The sequence below is a fragment of the Pseudophryne corroboree genome, chromosome 6 (genome assembly GCF_028390025.1).
Source record: "Pseudophryne corroboree isolate aPseCor3 chromosome 6, aPseCor3.hap2, whole genome shotgun sequence".
Taxonomy (NCBI): domain Eukaryota; kingdom Metazoa; phylum Chordata; class Amphibia; order Anura; family Myobatrachidae; genus Pseudophryne; species Pseudophryne corroboree.
This window is the reverse complement of record NC_086449.1, coordinates 80,881,950-80,901,433: the sequence shown is the minus strand read 5'-3', so window position 1 is coordinate 80,901,433 and position 19,484 is coordinate 80,881,950. Positions and strand designations below refer to the sequence as shown.

At 45.7% G+C, this 19,484-nt stretch overlaps 2 protein-coding genes across 2 annotated transcripts; one reads left to right on the top strand and one right to left on the bottom strand.

Annotated features, from left to right (window-relative positions):
- Nucleotides 1–426: 426 nt before the first annotated feature.
- Nucleotides 427–1,172, bottom strand: LOC134936280 (histone H1B-like). The gene has a single exon (XM_063931295.1). The coding sequence runs from the start codon at nt 1,148–1,150 to the stop codon at nt 485–487; it is 666 nt and encodes a 221-aa protein (XP_063787365.1). The 5' UTR covers nt 1,151–1,172; the 3' UTR covers nt 427–484.
- A 17,420-nt stretch (nt 1,173–18,592) lies between these two features.
- LOC134936292 (histone H3) lies at nt 18,593–19,119 on the top strand. The gene has a single exon (XM_063931307.1). It carries the CDS (start codon nt 18,608–18,610, stop codon nt 19,016–19,018), a length of 411 nt encoding a protein of 136 aa, XP_063787377.1. The 5' UTR covers nt 18,593–18,607; the 3' UTR covers nt 19,019–19,119.
- Nucleotides 19,120–19,484: the final 365 nt, after the last annotated feature.

Below are 19,484 nucleotides of genomic sequence, written 5' to 3'. Positions count from 1 at the left end.
TTGCCTACCTGACCCTCTCCATGAGGGAGAAAATGCTCTGTTCCTGGACTTTCCTGGTAATGTATGATTGCCATCACCTGTGGTGAAAACACCTTTCTTATCAATTAACTAGCTCACCACAGGTGATGGCAATCATACATTACCAGGAAAGTCCAGGAACAGAGCATTTTCTCCCTCATGGAGAGGGTCAGGTAGGCAAGTATGACTGCATTTAGTCCCGCTCCCCTGCATATCCCACTTATGCAGTGACTGCATGGGGCAGAGTAGATGGGCCAAGTGGTCCATATCCTGCTATCAAGAGCTATGTTTCTATGACTGATGTGTAAGGGACAAACTAGATATTTCTGCCACATGTAGCGACTTCTTCACTACAGGGCGCCCCCAATAGATCACATCGTGCGCCTACAGCTCTGCCGAGACAGGGTGGGTGGCTCTGAAAAGAGCCTTTGGGGGATAACAAGGAAGAGAGGCTGCGGCTTTACAATCACTTCTTGGCCGCAGCTTTCTTAGCCTTAGCTGCCTTCTTGGCCGGGCTTTTTGTGGCTTTTGGCTTCGCTGCCTTCTTGGCCGGACTCTTGGCAGCTTTGGGCTTCGCCGCCTTCTTGGCGGGACTCTTGGCCGCCTTCTTAGGCTTCACGGCTATAGGCTTCTTTGGGCTTTTGGCAGCAGCCGCTTTAGCGGGTTTCTTCACCTTTTTCGGGCTCTTGGCTGCACTCGGAGCCTTCTTGGGCTTCTTCGGGGATTTGGCCACTTTCTTCGCTGCAGGTTTCTTGGGCTTCAGGGACTTCTGGGCGGCCTTCTTGCTTTCCACTTGTTTCTTATCGAGCTTGAAGGAGCCGGAAGCGCCGGTACCTTTCACCTGGGTGAGAGTTCCTTTGGTCACTAATCCTTTCACCCCCACTTTGATGCGGCTGTTGTTCCTCTCCACATCGTAGCCTCCGGCAGCCAGAGCCTTCTTCAGGGCGGCAAGAGAAACCCCGCTGCGCTCTTTAGAGGCGGCCACGGCTTTTACGATCAGCTCGGAGACGCTGGGTCCAGAAGACTTGCCGCTCTTCTTTGCTCCTCCAGCAGCTTTCTTCGGCTGCCTCTTCTTTTTGGCTGCGACCTCTGATGGAGGAACAGCGGCGGCGACGGGGGCAGTTTCCGCCATGTTTGCAGAACTTAACTTTAATCAATAATACTACAACGCCGGGTGTTGACTCACGTCTTTTATATACACTGCCGGCTGTGCTGTGATTGGCTGCCGAGAGTGATGCGTTCTGTGCTCCCATTGGCGGAATGAGCAGCCGTGTAAACTCTTCCCTGTCTGAGTGTACGGGGGAATCTGCTCTCACCTTGTGTTTCCCTAGCGCAGAAAAATAGTCTTTTATAGGGCATGAGGTGAGCGGCGAGCTGGCTCTCTGCACCACACCAGTACTCCAAGGTCTCCCCTAACCCTTTACTGTCATTGCTAGCCTATGCGCTGTGAAGAGTGCCGGGAATAGCCCCTGTCAGCTCACCTAGACCAGGCATGATCTGGCTGGCGTGTAATACATCTTTTCTGCGAAGCGAAAAATGTCTCATCGGGCACTTTTCTCTCCCCCAGGCACTACACCGAACAAAGGTGGCTGGGGCATAATCAGTGCAGAGGATGCCGCATTTTGAAAGACATAAAGGTGATGTGTGGGATGCTGTACACCCGGATGGATAGCACAGGCAGGTTGCCCCACAAGGTATTGGCACTCCTGTCTGGGAACTCTAGTTACTTTGACTAAATAAATAAAAGAAAGATATCTGGCGTGCATAATCAGCTTCAGAATAATCCTGCCGGCCTGAGATTCTCCATGTCCTGAAAAATGCTGGTGGCGTTTTCTCCACATGTTCTTATAATGATCCATATAGACATTGATGCATATCTATGCATCTTAGGTGTGTCAGTAGGTGGGCTATGGGGTCCCGTTCCCATTGACAGGAGACTGATATTTTTAAAAGAGGACATGGGAGCAATAGGGTGACACCATAGGAATAAAGGGTACAATATCTGGAGACGGGAGAAATAGGGAGACGAGGAGTGGGAGATCAGAGGAGCAAAAGGAACAACAGAGGGAATCGGTATGAATAGTGATACAAATAAAGGGAGACAGTAATAATATGGAGAATAATAAGGGTACAGAGGGAAAAATGGAGAGGCAGAAATATGGGGATACATAGGGGGACCTCTAAGGGTAGTGGCAGGTGGAAGGAATGGATGAAAGGAAGAGAAACAGGGGGAAAATAAAGGTGAATGGGTAAAGATGGCAACAGGAAACAAACGGGGAGATGGGAGAGACAAGGGGAAAATCGGGGGAGACGTGATGGAACACGGGGGAGGAAAAGGAAGAACAAATAGGAGAAGATAGGAAGATGTTGAAGAATTATATGCTCACAATAGTTATGCGGAATAAAATTTAAATGTTGTAGCTTGTTAAAAAATAACTAGCTGAGGAGAGGATCGACATTGAGGAATGGAAGGCAAATGGAGATGGAAGTGGGTTCTTGAAAAATACCGATGACTGCTAACTGGAGGGCGTGTGCCAGCAGCAAGTACCATCCAGGTCTCACTCTCTTCCCCAACCCATGATTGCATGCTGGAGTTGTGATCTAGAGCATTGAGAGTCTCCAGAGCAGGTAGGGAGAACACGGAGCTAGACCTGGGCCACTACTAGGGATTTCTGGGGCCCCAAGGATGGTAGAAACAAAATAGAAATAAAAGCTGACCCATAAAAATATTTTTTTTCAATACTTTTAATGTTTATTTTCTTCAAGAACATGTAAAATGGATATAAAAATAAATAAATATATCTGCAGAAAGAAAAAGACAGTAACTAAAATAGAACAATAAGTGGTTGCTTTTACGTACAGGGACTATTGTATCTGAAATTAGTCTCCACTGAGCAGATGAAAATCCCCTTTGTACAATCCACATACAGTACACAGCAGCCTTATATTCTCTTCATGCAGTTTCCCGGATACATAAGCTTTAGCTTGTGGTCTAAGTTGATACTTTCACAGATTGTATCCAAATGTTTCAATGGAATAGTTACAATTGAATAATACTGTTTCCCATTAGTATCATATCGTTTCACACACGCAGAAGTTCTGTTCATACTCCATTCTAAAGCTACCGTACTCACCATACGGTAGCGATGACCTAATATGATTAATGTATTAACGTTTTAAAAATGAAATCATCATTATTATTTTATGCCATAGACAGTGTTTTTGACATATGTAGTTGTGACTTTTCTTATTTTTATGTATATCTGCATTCATATTAATATCTCCCTGGAAGTAGTGAGTATAGTTTGCAAGTACATACAATGGTATTTACTGTTTCCTATTAGTATAATAGTTTCCAGCACATTCCGAATTTCTGATTATACTCAGATCTAAAGCTTCTCCGAGGCAGTACGGATGGTGTAATGGTTAGCATTACTTCCTCACAGCACTGAGGTCATTAGTTTGATTCCCACCATGGCTCTACTGTAACTGTGTGGAGTTTGTATATTCTCCCTGTATTTGCATGGGTTTCCTACGGGTACTCCGGTTTTCTCCCACAATCCAAAAATATAAATAATTGAGTCCCAATAAAAATTGTTTAAGTGGTGCATGTGGTAGGGAATATATATTGTAAGCTCCACTGGGGCAGGGACTGATGTGAATGCATGTAGTGTAGTGATGTAGTGCAGTGGATAGGGGAATGTAGTACAGTAATGAGGTGTTATGATAAAGTGCAATGTGTGGGGACACACAGGGGGGGGGGGGGGGAGTAGTGAAACACGCCGCTGATGGGGTATGTGACATAGAGGGCATTTGGATCACATAGGGGGATGTTGTCCAAAATATCCCCCTTTTTTCTAAATTTTTTATAATGTGATTATTTTAGTCTTAGGGGGTTTTTGTTTTTTTGTATATTTTTATTTTATTATTATTATTAATATTACTATTGTTATTATTAATAATACCATTTTTTATAAACAAATTTTGGGGAGGGGAATCACTGCTTTTTCCCTGGTGGCGAAAATCCTAGTTTCGGCCTTACCCTTAGTAATAGGCTTCATGCTGCCCAATACCGTTACATCAGTATGAGACATTAAACCGGTTTTTCCAGTACCAGGGCTTTTGCTTTGTATAGATTCCCCAAGAACAAGCCCAAAAACACGGGGAAACTGTTCCTCTTTTCACCTGGGTGGCTCCATACCAGCTGGGAAAGTGCTCCAGGGAAGTTGCCTAGCAATGGCCGATAATTATGGCAATGCTGGCCATTTTGAAGGCCAAGTAGTCTAAACATTGAACCAGTTTCAGTTCCCTAGCAATGTCGGGTAACCATGGCAACAGTGGCCATTTTGATGGCAAATTTGATTTAAGCATGACAACCAGTTTCTGTTCCCTGGCAACAGTTCGGCAACCATAGCAACATATACATTATGGTAAGAAGTTACCATTGATAACAGTATTTTTCCTAAATCCACTGGTTTCACAGGATACATTGTTATATGGTTGAGCGACAGCGGTTCTTACACCAATCGGTCAAAGCTTTTTGGCCTCCCAGCATGCAGTGGGCCCGTCCATATATCCTCACCTCCTGGGTCAGGTAAATCAGTTGTTTTCCAAAGCTTAAGGCAGGAGCATCATGTAGAGCACTAATCAGGCGAGAAGACCACACATGCACAACCTCACACCCTTCCGTACAAGAGGGAAGAGTTTAGTGAGTAAAAGGATCCTCAAATCAGGTGCGTCAAGGTGGGATATCTGTGGACATAGGAGAAATACTGTTATCAATGGTAACTTCTTACCATAACTTATATTTCTCCTGCAGGGTCCACAGGGTATCTACAGGATACATTGGGATGTCCCAAAGCAATTTAGTGGTGGCAACGCTCCTGATTAGACAGGAGAATGCTTGGTCAAAATTCAGCATCCTGAGAGGCAAAGGTATCCACAAGCAAAATGTCTAATGAATGTGTTAATGGAAGACCATGTGGCTATCTTACATATATGTTCTGCTGAAGCACCATGCTATGCTGTCCATGATGGACCTACCTTACGAGTAGAGTGAGCAGAGACATTATCCGGAAACAGGAGATCAGCCTTCGAATATGCTTCTGAAATCGTCATCCAAAGCCACCTCGCCAGTGTCTGCTTATCAGCAGGCCATCCTCTCCTGTGAAATCCGTAGAGTACAAAGAGATAATCTGTCTTTCTGATAGCACTGGTACAATCTACGTAGATCCTTAAGGCATGGACAATTTCCAATGATGCATCTCCCGCAGATAGGTCTGGCCCCTGGAAAGCCGGGACTACAATTTCTTTGTAAAGGTGGAATTTAGACACCACCTTAGGAAGATACCCAGATTTAGTTCTGAGAACCGATCTATCTGGATAAAAAATGAGAAATGGAGGACAACATAATAATGCGCCAAATGTTGAAACTCTTCGAGCTGAAGACATAGCCAGAAGAAAGAGAACCTTAGCTGTCAACCATTTAAAATCTACTCTTTTAAGTGGTTCAAATGAGGCAACTTGAAGGGCCTTTAGAACTAAACTTAGGTCCCAAGGCACTGCAGGAGGAACAAAAGGAAGTTGAATGTGCAGCATTCCCTGGAAAAAAAGTGTGCCCATTCTGTATTTTCTTTTGGAACCATACAGTTAGTGCTGACACCTGCACTCTCAAGGAAGCCACCCTTAAACCAGAAGGAATGCTAGGATTCTGGAAATTCTGAAAGACCTGGGGTCAAGTTTCCGTTCACTGCACCATTGAATATAGGCTTGCCATATTATGTGATAAATGCGAGCTGAGGAGGTTTTCCTTGCTCTAAGCATTGTTTGAATTACCTGTTGAGAGAATCCTTTTGACTTCAGGATGGAGGTCTCAAGAGCCACGCCATCAAAGACAGTCAATCCAGATGTCTGTGATGGAAAGGCCCCTGAATCAGTAGATCTGGATGTTGAGGTAGTAGGAATGGAGCATCCATCGACATCCTCTGCAGATCTGTGTACCAATGTTTTATGGGCCAAGCCGGAGCTATTAGTATAACGGCACTTTTCCTTTTTATTATTATTATTATTATTATTATTACCACCACCAGTTTTTTATATAGAGTACACATATTATTATTATTATTATTATTATTATTATTATTATTATTATTTTTATTACCAGTTATTTATATATTATACATATATTTTGCAGTGCTTTATGGAGCATATTTAGCCATATACATCAGTCCCTGCCCCAGTGGAGCTTGCAATCTATAAACCCTATCACATGTACACACAGACACACATTCACACTGGGGTTATATTTTTTTCTTTGTAGGAAGCCAATTAACCTACCAGTATATTTTTGGATTGTGAGAGGAAACCGGAGTACCCGAAGTAAACCCATGCAAGTACGGGGAGAATATACAAACTCCACACAGTTAGGGCTATGGTGGGAATCGAACCCATGACCTCAGTGCTGTGAGGCAGTAATGCTAACCATTACACCATCCATACTTTTACCTTTCTCACCACCCTGGTTAACAGGGTGATGGTAGGAAACACATAGGCCAGACGAAAGTCCCATCTCACTGACAGGGCATCCATCTTCCTTGGTCCACTGCACCTAGAAGCAATTTCTTCCTGACAGTGCTCCCCAGCCCTGAAGGCTGGCATCTGTTGTCAGAATTTCCCAATCTGATATCCAAAAGGGTCTCCCTTTGTCCAGATGGGCTGTCTGTAGCCACCAGGCTAATGACCTCCTTCCTTCCAGAGGAAGAAACATATTCTGCATTTCTCTAACGTCCTAGTGGATGCTGGGGACTCCGTCAGGACCATGGGGAATAGCGGGCTCCGCAGGAGACAGGGCACATCTAAAAAGCTTTTTAGGTCACATGGTGTGTACTGGCTCCTCCCCCTATGACCCTCCTCCAAGCCTCAGTTAGGTTTTTGTGCCCGTCCGAGAAGGGTGCAAACTGGATGGCTCTCTTAAGGAGCTGTTTAGTAAAGTTTTTTTTTAGGTTTCTAATCAGTGATTCCTGCTGGCGACAGGATCACTGCAACGAGGGACTTAGGGGAGAGACTTGCAACTCACCTGCGTGCAGGAGGATTGAAGTTTTAGGCTACTGGACACTGAGCTCCAGAGGGAGTCGGAACACAGGTCAGCCTGGGGTTCGTCCCGGAGCCGCGCCGCCGATCCCCCTTACAGACGCTGAAGAAAGACGGCGGAACGGAGGTCCGGAAACAGGCGGCAGAAGACTTCACAGTCTTCAGAGAGGTAGCGCACAGCACTGCAGCTGTGCGCCATTGTTGCTACACGGCTCACTGACACGGTCACGGAGGGTGCAGGGCGCTGCTGGGGGCGCCCTGGGCAGCAATATAAATACCTATTTGGCAAATAAATACATCACATATAGCCATTAAGGCTATATGTATGTATTTAACCCAGGCCAGTTTTCCTAATAACCGGGAGAAAAGCCCGCCGTGAAAGGGGCGGAGCTTATTCTCCTCAGCACTCAGCGCCATTTTCCTGACCAGCTCCGCTGGGGAGGAAGGCTCCCACTCTCCCCTGCACTACAGAAACAGGGTTAAAGAGAAGGGGGGCATAAATTGGCGATATAATTATATATTAAGAGCCCATATATAGAAACAACACCTTCTAGGGTTGTTATATACATTATGGCGCTTTTGGTGTGTGCTGGCAAACTCTCCCTCTGTCTCCCCAAAGGGCTAGTGGGTCCTGTCCTCTATCAGAGCATTCCCTGTATGTGTGTGCTGTAGGTCGGTACGTGTGTGTCGACATGTATGAGGAAAATGTTGGTGAGGAGACGGAGAAAATTGCCTGTAATGGTGATGTCACTCTCTAGGGAGTCGACACCAGAATGGATGGCTTACTTATGGAATTACGTGATAATGTCAACACGCTGCAAGCCGGTTGACGACATGAGACAGCCGGCGGACAAATTAGTATCGGTCCAGGCGTCTCAGACACCGTCAGGGGCTTGTAAAAACGCCCAATTACCTCAGTCGGTCGACAGACACTGACACGGACACTGACCCCAGTGTCGACGGTGAAGAAACAAACGTATTTTTCCTTTAGGGCCACAAGTTACATGTTAAGGGCAATGAAGGAGGTGTTACGTATTTCTGATACCACAAGTACCACAAATAAGGGTATTTTGTAGGGTGGGAATAAACTACTTGTAGTTTTGCCTGAATCAGATAAATTAAATGAAGTGTGTGATGATACGTGGGGTTCCTCCGACAGAAAGTTATGGGCGGTATACCCTTTTTCCCGCCAGTAGTAAGGGCGAGTTGGAAAACACACCTTAGGGTGGACAAGGCGCTCACACGCTTATAAAAAACATGGCGTTACCGTTTCCAGATACGGCCGCCCTCAAGGAGCCAGCTGATAGGAAGCTGGAAAATATCATAACAGTATATACACACATACTGGTGTTATACTACGACCAGCAATCGCCTCAGCCTGGATGTGCAGCGCTGAGGGGGCTTGGTCGGATTTCCTGACTGAAAATTTTGATACCCTTGACAGGGACAGGATTTTATTGTCTATAGAGCATTTTAAGGATGCATTTCTATATATGTGTGATGCGCAGAGGCATATTTGCATTCTGGCATCAAGAGTAAATGTGATGTACATATCTGCCAGACGAAGACACGACAGTGGTCAGGTGAGGCAGATTCCAGACGGCATATGGAAGTATTGCCGTATAAAGGGGCGGTCCATTGGACCTGGTGGCCATGGCTACAGCTGAAAAATCCACCTTTTGTTACCCCGAGTCACATATTTGCAGAAAAGGACACAGTCTTTTCAGTCTCAGTCCTTTCGTCCCCATACGGGCAGGCGGGCGAAGGCCAGTCATATCTGCCCAGGGGGAGAGGAAAGGGAAGAAGACTGCAGCAAGCAGCTCATTCCCAGGAACAGAAGCTCCTCACGGCTTCTGCCAAGTCTGCAGCATAACGCTGGGGCCGTACAAGCGGACTCAGGTGCGGTAGGGGGTCATCTCAAGAGTTTCAGCAACACTCGCAAGGGAACTCCGGGATCCTACATGTAATATCCCAGGTGTACATTGGAAATTCGAGACGTCTCCCCCTCACACAATTCACAGGCTGTATTCCCAGCAGGTGATAATCAAAGTACCCTTCTTACAACAAGGAAGGGGGTAGTATTCCACACTATATTGTGGTACTGAAGCCAACCGGCTCGGTGAGATCTGAAATATTTGAACACTTACATACAAGCGTTCAAATCAAGATGGAGTCACTCGGAGCAGTGATAGCGAACCAGGAAGAAGGGGACGATATGATGTCACTGGATATCAGGGACGTTTACCTACAGGTCCAAATTTGCCCTTCTCACCAAGGGTACTTCAGGTTCCTGGTACAGAACTGTCACTATCAGTTCAGACGCTGCCGTTTGGATTGTCCACGGCGCCCCGGGTCTTTACCAAGGTAATGGCCGGAATGATGATTTTTCTTAAAAGAAACATGGACGCTTTCCTGATAAGGGCAAGGTCCAGAGAACAGTTGGAGGTCGGAGTAGCACTATCTTAAGTAGTTCTACGACAGCACGAGTGGATTCTAAATATTCCAAAATCGCAGCTTTTTCCGACGACACGTCTACTGTTCCTAGGGAAGATTCTGGACACAGTCCAGAAAAACGTGTTTCTCCCAGTGGAGAAAACCAGGGAGTTATCCGAGCTAATCGGGATCCTCCTAAAACCAGGAAAAGTGTCAGTGCATCATTGCACAAGAGTCCTGGTAAAAATGGTGGCTTATTACGAAGCAATTCCATTCGGCAGATTTCCCGCAAGAACTCTTCAGTGGGATCTGCTGGACAAATGGTCCGGATCGCATCCTCAGATGCATCAGCGGATAACCCTATATCCAAGGAAAAGGGTGTCTCTCCTGTGGTGATTACAGAGTGCTCATCTTCTAGAGGGCCGCAGATTCGGCATTCAGGATTGGATGCCGGTGACCACGGAGGCCAGCCTGAGAGGCTGGGGAACAGTCACACAGGGAAAAAATTTCCAGGGAAGTGTGATTAAGTCTGGAGAATTCTCTCCGCATAAATAAGCTTAGAGCAAATTTATAATGCTCTAAACTTAGCTAGACCTCTGCTTCAAGGTCAGCCGGTATTGATCCAGTGGGATAACATCACGGCAGTCGCCCACGTAAACAGAAGGGCGGCACAAGAAGCAGGAGGGCAGTGAAAACTGCAAGGATTTTTCGCTAGGCGGAAAATCATGTGATAGCACTGTCAGCAGTGTTCTTTCCGGGAGTGGACGACTGGGAAGCAGACTTCCTCAGCAGGCATGACCTCCACCCGGGAGAGTGGAAACTTCATAGGGAAGTTTTTCAACATGATTGTGGACCGTTGGCAAAGACCAAAGGTGGACATGATGGCGTCCCGCCCGAACAAAAAACGGGACAGGTATTCCGCCAGGTCATGAGACCTTCAGGCGATAGCTGTGGATGTTCTGGTAACACCGTGGGTGTACCAGTCTGTGTATGTGTTCCCTCCTCTGTTTCTCATAACCAGGGTATTGAGAATTATAAGACATAGAGGAGTATGAACTATACTAGTGGCTCCGGATTGGCCAAGAGGGACTTGGTACCCGGAACTTCAAGAAATGCTCACAGAGGACTAAGGGCCTGGGGAGCTAAGAAGGGACTTGATTCAGCAAGTACCATGTCTATTCCAAGACTTACCGCGGCTGCGTTTGACGGCATGGCGGTTGAATGCCGGATCCTGAGGGGAAAAGGCATTCCATAAGAGGTCATACCTACCCTGGTCAAAGCCAGGAAGGAGGTGACCGCACAACGTCATCACCACATGTGGTGAAAATATGTTGCGTGGGTGAGGCCAGGAAGGCTCCACGACGGAAATTCAACTAGGTCGATTTCTACACTTCCTGAAAACAGGAGTGTTTTGGACCTCAAATTGGGGTTCATTAACATTTAAATTTCGGCCCTGTAGATTTTCTTCCAGAAAGAATTGACTTCAGTTCCTGAAGTCCAGATTGTAAAGGATGTATTGCATATACAGCTTTTTTGTGCCCCTAGGGGCACCGTGAGATCTCAACATAGTGTTGGGATTTCTTAAAATCATATTGGTTTGAACCGCTCAAATCTGTGGATTTGAAATATCTCACATGGAAAGTGACCATGCTGTTGACAAATATCTCACATGGGAAGTGACCATGTTGTTAGCCCTGGCCTCGGCCAGGCGATTGTCAGAATGGGCGGCTTTGTCTTACAAAAGCCCATATTAAAATTTTCCATTTGAACAGGACAGAACTGGGACTCGTCTCCAGTTTCTTCATAAAGGGGTGTCAGCGTTTTCACCTGAAACAACCTCTTGTGGTGCCTGCGGCTACTAGGGACTTGGAGGACTCCAAGTTACTAGACGTGGTCAGGGCCCTAAAAATATATATATATATATATATATATAGTTAGGACGGCTGGAGTCAGAAAGTCTGACTTGCTGTTTATACTGTATACACCCAACAAGCTGGGTGCTCATGCTTCTAAGCAGTCTATTGCACGCTGGATTTGTAGTACAATTCAGCTTGCACATTCTGTGGCAGGCCTGCCACAGACGAAATATGTAGATGCCCATTCCACAAGGAAGGTGGGCTCATCCTGGGCGGCTGCCCGAGGAGTCTCGGCATTACAACTTTGCCGAGCAGCTACGTGGTCAGGGGAGAACACGTTTGTAAAATTTTACAAATTTTGATACTCTGGCTAAGGAGGACCTGGAGTTCTCTCATTCGGTGCTGCAGAGTCATCCGCACTCTCCCGCCCGTTTGGGAGCTTTGGTATAATCCCCATGGTCCTGACGGAGTCCCCAGCATCCACTAGGACGTTAGAGAAAATAAGAATTTACTTACCGATAATTCTATTTCTCGTAGTCCGTAGTGGATGCTGGGCGCCCATCCCAAGTGCGGATTGTCTGCAATGCTTGTACATAGTTATTGTTACAAAAAATCGGGTTATTACTATTGTTGTGAGCCATCTTTTCGGAGGCTACTTCGTTTTGTTATCATACTGTTAACTGGGTTCAGATCACAAGTTGTACGGTGTGATTGGTGTGGCTGGTATGAGTCTTACCCGGGATTCAAGATCCTTCCTTATTGTGTACGCTCGTCCGGGCACAGTACCTAACTGAGGCTTGGAGGAGGGTCATAGGGGGAGGAGCCAGTACACACCATGTGACCTAAAAAGCTTTTTAGATGTGCCCTGTCTCCTGCGGAGCCCGCTATTCCCCATGGTCCTGACGGAGTCCCCAGCATCCACTACGGACTACGAGAAATAGAATTATCGGTAAGTAAATTCTTATTTTTTATTGTCTGATGAACCCCATTCCACTTGGTAAGGATCCGATGTTGCAGAGGTCTTGAATGGAACTGAGCATACTCTACCATGTTGAAAATTGACACCATTAGACACATCACACACATTGCTGCGAGAATTTATACTCTTTGACTGTGTAGAAGCTCCTGGATCCTTTACTGAAGTTTGGTTATTTTGCTCAGAAGTAAAATTACTCTCTGAAGGCTCAAATCCAATACAGCCCCAAATGAGTCATCCGTTATGACGGAACGAAATATGATTTTGCCCAATCTATGAGCCAAACGTGCTTCTGCAGACACTCTATTGTATGTTGCAGATGACACAGAAGCAATACCTGAGACTGTGACAGGATTAAAAGATCGTTGAGGTATGGAAATATTCTTATCCCCTGCTGGCGGAGATAAGCTACCATAATCACCACATTTTTGGTGAATACTCTGGGGGCTGTGGCCAGACCAAATGGCAGAGCCTGAATCTGAAAATGCTGTTGGAGGATAGCGAATCTGAGATAGCGCTGATGGGACAGAGCTATAGGAACATGCAGGTAAGGATCCTGTATATCCAGGGATACCATAAAATCCCATGGTTCCATAGCCAAAATGATGTTACGTAAGGTCTCCATATGAAACCGAGGTACCCAAATGTATTTGTTCAGCATTTTTAGATTGAGTGTGAGCTGGAACGACTAGTTCAGCTTCTGGACTAAAAGGTTGGAGTAGAAACCCTGTCCTTGTTGTGCAGGAGGAACAGAAATGATTACTCCTGACTGAAGCAATTTCTGAACTGCCTCTTGCAAAACCCTGGCCCTCGTTTCTACCAAAGACAGGCTGGTACAAAAAAAAAAACCTTTGAGGAGGGTTTTTCCTGAAAGAAAACACATAACTGGGAGACACCGCTTCTTGCACCCAGGCATCTGTGGTAGACTGCTGCCAGATTTGTGCAAAATGAATAAGTCGGCCTCCCACCCTGGGGTCCCCCAGGTGGAGGCCCGCACCATCAGGCTGATGGCTTATCTTCTGTTTTAGAAGCCGTTCCTCTGGTTGCCCAATGCTTTTTAGTATTACTAGACCTGATATTCTGGGACTGTTTGCTATCACCCTTTCCTTTTGCTTCTCCTTGAGACGGAAAGGGACGAAAAGCTGGAATATTAGGCTTAAATTTGTAAGTAGAAGGAAACATAACTTTCTTGTAGTCTGCTTCTGACTCCAAAATACTGGTTAACTCTTTACCAAAGAGAATGTCTCCAGTAAAAGGTAATGACTCCAAAACTTTTTTGTATTCTGAATCAGCTTTCCAGGTGCGTAGCTAAACTGCTCGGTGAGCGGCTAATTTTGAGGCTGATGTTTGAGAGGCAATAGTACCCATATCTAAGGCTGCTTCTTCCAAGAATATTGCAGCCTGTTTGATATGTGTCACATGGGATTTTTGTTCTCTGGATGTCGTTGAAATTTCCCCTACCAATGCATCTGGCCAGACAGCCACTGCTTAAGCCATCCAGGCTGAGGCCATGGCTGGTCTAATGATTGCCCCAGACAGGGAAAAAAATGTTGTTGTTTTTTAGCAAACCATCTACTCTCCTATCCGTGACATCATTTATTGATGTTGAAGGCAGAAGTAATGTAGATTTTTGCACTAAGCGAATCACATGCATATCTACTTTAGGGGCTACCTCCCTCTTTAAACAGTCCTCAGTCAGAAAAGGGTAATTGGAATTCCATTTCCTAGGAATTCTACATTTCTTACTGGGCATAACCCAAGCCTCTTCCATAATTTCCGTCAGCTGTTCTGATCCAGGAAACTCAGTCTTACCTGTTTTGGGACGTTTAAATAAAGGTGCCTTGGATTTTAACACAGTATATGTTGATTCTTCTAAGGATAAAATGGATTTCATTGCAGTAATCAACTCAGATATGTCCACTGAGCTGAGACCTTCTTCCTCATCCTCATATTCAGAACCAGAGTGTAATGAGTCTTCGTCCTCTGATGAGTCCTCATCTGAAACATGTGTAGACTCTGAAGATGTTGTTTTGTGTCTAAATGATTTACTTACCACTGGCTTTTCATCCTGTTTCTCTTGAGAGGCTACCGCTTCCCCTGTGCTGCACATATAATAGTGTAACCTATCACCGGTACAGAAGTTGGAATTATCCACTCAGCTATACTGGATAATGTCCTGTGCAAACACAGCCCATGGTGGATCAACTTACACCTGCATCTGCCTTGAATATTTCAAGAGACCTTGGTGACATCTACTACAGTTTGCACACAACCCATCTTGAACCAGATCCTGAGATGTTAACCCAGCTTTACATGACAAACATGATATGAGTGTTGGTGCTGATGTGAGTGTGTTTTCCTCACCTTTTCTGCTCTAAGACATGATAAATAATCAGACAATTTCACAGTGTAATACACAAGTTGTGACTGTAATCACTTTTAAATGTGTTAAAGTGACATACAATCCGACCCTACCCTGTTTAGCACCAGCATTGAGGATCGGAGTAAACAGAGAAAACTGACAGAATTTATAGCAAAGTCAGCAATCACACTAACAGTCAGTCACAGATTATACATTAGTATAATAAGCAATATGACCACATATTCAACTACAGATACAGTTCACGTATGTAGGAGAAACATATTACTGCATTACTTTATAAAAATGCTTTAACTGTATTCAGACGCATAGCAAAAGAAACCACAGTAATATTATCAAACTCATATGCATTATGCCCTTATCCAACTATTTGTACTCAAAAGGTAGATAGAGACTTAGGGCCTAATTCAGACATGGTTGCATGCAGGCTATTTTTTGCACTGCTACGACCAGGTAATCGCCACCCACAGGGGAGGTGGGATTGCTGTGTATGGCTGCAAACGCTTGTGCAGAGAGCTGCACAAACAAAAAGTTTGTGCAGTCTCTGCACAGCTCAGGACTTGCTCACCCGCTGCAATGATCCTTGCTGGAGCTGATGTCAGGATCCCTCCATGGAAACGGCCGGACACGCATGCGTTTTCCTCGACACTCCCAGAAAACGGTGAGTTGACACCCCCGGACGGCCTCTTCCTGTCAATCTTCTTGTGTTTGCTGCTGCGAATGCTTTCTTTATTATTTTTGTCGCTGCCCAGTGATGGACATCGCCGGCCAGCAACGCGCTTGCGCATTGCGGCCCCCACACATGCGCTGTTCAGACCCGATCGCACGGCTGCAAATAACTGCAGCATGCGATCAGGTCTGAATGACCCACTTAGTGTTTTATAGCCCCCACTCAGGAGAGCGGGATACAGGGAGACTTACCCCGCTTCCAGAATCGATAAATACGAGTGGATCCATATGCTATAAGTGTACACCGCCGCTCCGTGAACCTATAGTGAACACAGATTGCCAAGTGAACACTGATGCACCAGTCACACAGCTGCTTCAGTTTATGGCAGGAGACTCGGAGGAAACTGGTCGTGAATCGGGGGGAGGGGCGGCCAGGGGTGCGTCCGTCTCCACACTGCTGATCTCAACCCTAGGGATCGCAGCCTCATGCTACTCCTGGAGCCTTTGATCCCTAAGGCCTAGCACTTGTGCACTCTCGGTGGCAGCCGCGTCAGCGACTGTTTGGTAGTTTCCCCCAAAAGAGTGCGGCTGTGTCCATGTTCCCCCTCTAAGCGGCACCGATGCCTTACCTTCCTCCCGTGCTCCGGCCACAGCCTGGTAACGTCTGCTGGACTTGCTAGTTTTATCCGACACAGACGCCCGCCGAAACAGCACTGTACTCACGGGTAAGCATTGTCGCGACCCGGCGGGGAGTAGTTGGAGCGACTCTTTCTAAGGTACGTATAAGACGCTGTTTAGAAAGATCACTCAGAAAAAAATAGTAAGACTATAAAAATAAAGTAAAAAAGCTTATGGCTGCCAAAAACCTGCAGCCCTTAGACCATGGTCCGGCTCCTGCCGCACCAAACAAAAAACTGATTTGCCTGAGCCAGGAGGCAGGGATATATAGACGGGCCCACTGCGTACTGGGAGCCCAGAAAGCTTTGACCGATTGGTGCAAGATCCGCTGTCGCTCATCCATATCCCAATGTATCCTGTGGATACCCTGTGGACCCTGCAGGAGAAAGTGGCCATTTTGCAGGCCAAGTAGATTAAGCATGACAACCATTTTCGGTTGCCTAGCAATTTCTATTAACCATGGCAATGGCGGCCATTTTGCTGGCAAAGTTTAAGGAGCAAGACAACCAGTTTCTGTTCCTAAACAGTTTTGCTTGTTTCATTTCTACTCATATTGTACAGTGTAATCCAGGCATGTCCAAACTGCGGCCCTCCAGCTGTTGAGAAACTACACTTTCCAGCATGCCCTGACACAGCTTTAGCATTCTCTGACAGCAAAACTGTGTCAGGACATACTGGGATATGTAGTTTCACAACAGCTGGAGGGCCACAGTTTAGACATGCCTGGTGTAATCCTTTTGACTCTTTTTATTTTACACCAGTGATGTAAAAGTGCGTGGAAATATCGAAATGGTCGTGTGAACATTTCCAAAATATTGCACAAGGTTTCTCAACAGTTTACTAAAATGTAATTACCCACCGCTCTCAGAAATAAATGCCGTCTGTCCTCCAGTGATGGTAGCACATGCAAGGGTTCCAATAGGTAAGCCAGTAGACCCTAAACATCCCACCTGGCACGGTGGCACCATTTAGGAGGTAATCACCAATCACCATCTGCCTTAGTATGGATTATTAATTTATAATATTCTCTTCCCTTAGTACTAACTAAATCTCAGTAATAGGTATAGAATTGCATGAGGAGTAATGGACAGTAGCACACCCAACCCCTACACAGATAGAATAAAAGGAGGAGCAATCACTGTTGGTAGTCTGTAGTGCACCATAGCATAGTGAGTCATTATTATGACATTACATTTTTGTTCTTAATTCCCATGCATTCAGGTCACTGAATGTGCATTGTGCTCATAACAATATAATCCCCTCTAAGAGTTTTAAACTCGATTGAACATAATAAAAATACACCTTTTGCCAATTCTTAAACAAACAACCCCTTATTTTTTGTTTGTTTGTTTGTTTGTTTTTATAAATGGGAAATGAAACTTAACTCATTAAATATGCATTTATAATAATTCAGCTATACAAAAAGAAAAATTGATTCATCTGTATCTGATTGTTATTTCCACCAATAGCCCATTCATTGCTAACTCTTACACTATCTAGACAAATGTCCTCCTGTGTTCTCCCTGTATTGTACTTTGTCTTTCTCAGATTAATGAGATTTGGCTTGTGGTTTTATTTGATACTTTGGTATTGATAGTATCTACTGATGTATTCATAGAATAGTAACAATAGTGTAACACTACTTACTGTTTCACATTAGTATCACATCGTCCCCAATGCAGGCAGAAGATCTGATTATTCTCCGTTCTAAAGCTTCTCATAATATGATAATTGAGATCTACCAGATAAATGTATTCTTAATGCTGTAATATGCAAATGACTATCGTATTGTGAATGTTACTTGGTAAGCAGACATATTAATCGCTGATGTTTTTACTGCAGACATATATACTGTGATCTCCCGGACAGTAGAGAGCACAGCTGGTGAGGCACATCTGTCCCCATACGTACTATTCCCGCCGACGGTAGCTATTCACAGTACTGTATGTAATAAGGTTTCTATTTCAAGACTCTTTAGGTGTGTGTGTGTGTGTGTGTGTGTGTGTGTGTGTGTGTGTGTGTGTGTGTGTGTGTGTGTGTGTGTGTGTGTGTGTGTGTGTGTGTGTGTGTGTGTGTGTGTGTGTGTGTGTGTGTGTGTGTGTGTGTGTGTGTGTGTGTGTGTGTGTGTGTGTGTGTGTGTGTGTGTGTGTGTGTGTGTGTGTGTGTGTGTGTGTGTGTGTGTGTGTGTGTGTGTGTGTGTGTTGTTTGTCTCCCCTGGCTAGAATGCAAGCATAGACTTCCCGGAATACAGGAATCCTTCTGGCTGAAACGTGATAAAACCTCTAATGGAGACTGATTTTGTTGCCGCACCCGGGAGAAACCTTAAAGTCTTGGAGGGCTTTTTGAAAAGTACTATGCATATGCCTAAGCCAATCAGGATGAAAGGCGCCTTTAACTCATCCAATGACAGCGCAGCACAGTGCATAAATAGAGAGGTTAGCGGCTTCTCTCTATGTCTTCGTTTTTTTTTTTTTTTTTTTTGCCTTTACACGTGTTTCGTGAGGAGAGATGGCCAGGACCAAGCAGACCGCCCGCAAATCTACCGGAGGTAAAGCTCCCCGCAAGCAGCTGGCAACCAAGGCTGCTCGGAAAAGCGCCCCAGCTACCGGCGGCGTGAAGAAGCCTCACCGCTACCGCCCCGGGACTGTTGCTCTCCGAGAGATCCGCCGCTACCAGAAATCCACCGAGCTGCTGATCCGCAAGCTGCCCTTCCAGCGATTGGTGCGTGAGATCGCCCAAGACTTCAAGACCGACCTGCGCTTCCAGAGCTCTGCCGTTATGGCCCTACAAGAGGCCAGTGAGGCTTATCTGGTGGGGCTGTTCGAGGACACCAACCTGTGCGCCATCCACGCCAAGAGGGTAACCATCATGCCCAAAGACATCCAGCTAGCCCGCAGAATCCGAGGGGAGAGGGCATAGATACTCGGCACTCCTATACACGCAGCAACACAAAGGCTCTTTTCAGAGCCACCAAATCCTTCTAAACCAGCTGAAGCATAAGTTACACAATGGTGTTTAATTGGACGGATACCACCTCCTTTAGCTCTGCCCAGGCTCCTCGTAGTTAGTAGCCACAAAGCTCACGGCCCATATCCCTTAATTACCCGCACCTTCCTTCCAGCTTGCCGCTGCCCTGGAACAGTGGCGGGAGCCTCCTCAATTCAGCGTGCAGTCAGGGCACGGGGCTACTAGTCTTCACCATGAAGGGTTAGAGTTGATCAAGTGTAAGGGAACGTTTTAATAAGGCTCCATGAGCACTTTTCTATGGAAGTAAATGCCTGTAAGGCGGCTCTTTATAGAGTCATCTACCGAGGAACTTGCCCTACACATCTAGTACCTCCCTTAATGAATCTGGGGGTCAAGCATTTAGCCGTGCAGCTCCGAT

Excerpts from the sequence above, each read along its gene's own strand:
- LOC134936280 (XM_063931295.1), bottom strand. The coding sequence starts at position 1,150 with ATGGCGGAAACTGCCCCCGTCGCCGCCGCTGTTCCTCCATCAGAGGTC.
- LOC134936292 (XM_063931307.1), top strand. The coding sequence starts at position 18,608 with ATGGCCAGGACCAAGCAGACCGCCCGCAAATCTACCGGAGGTAAAGCT.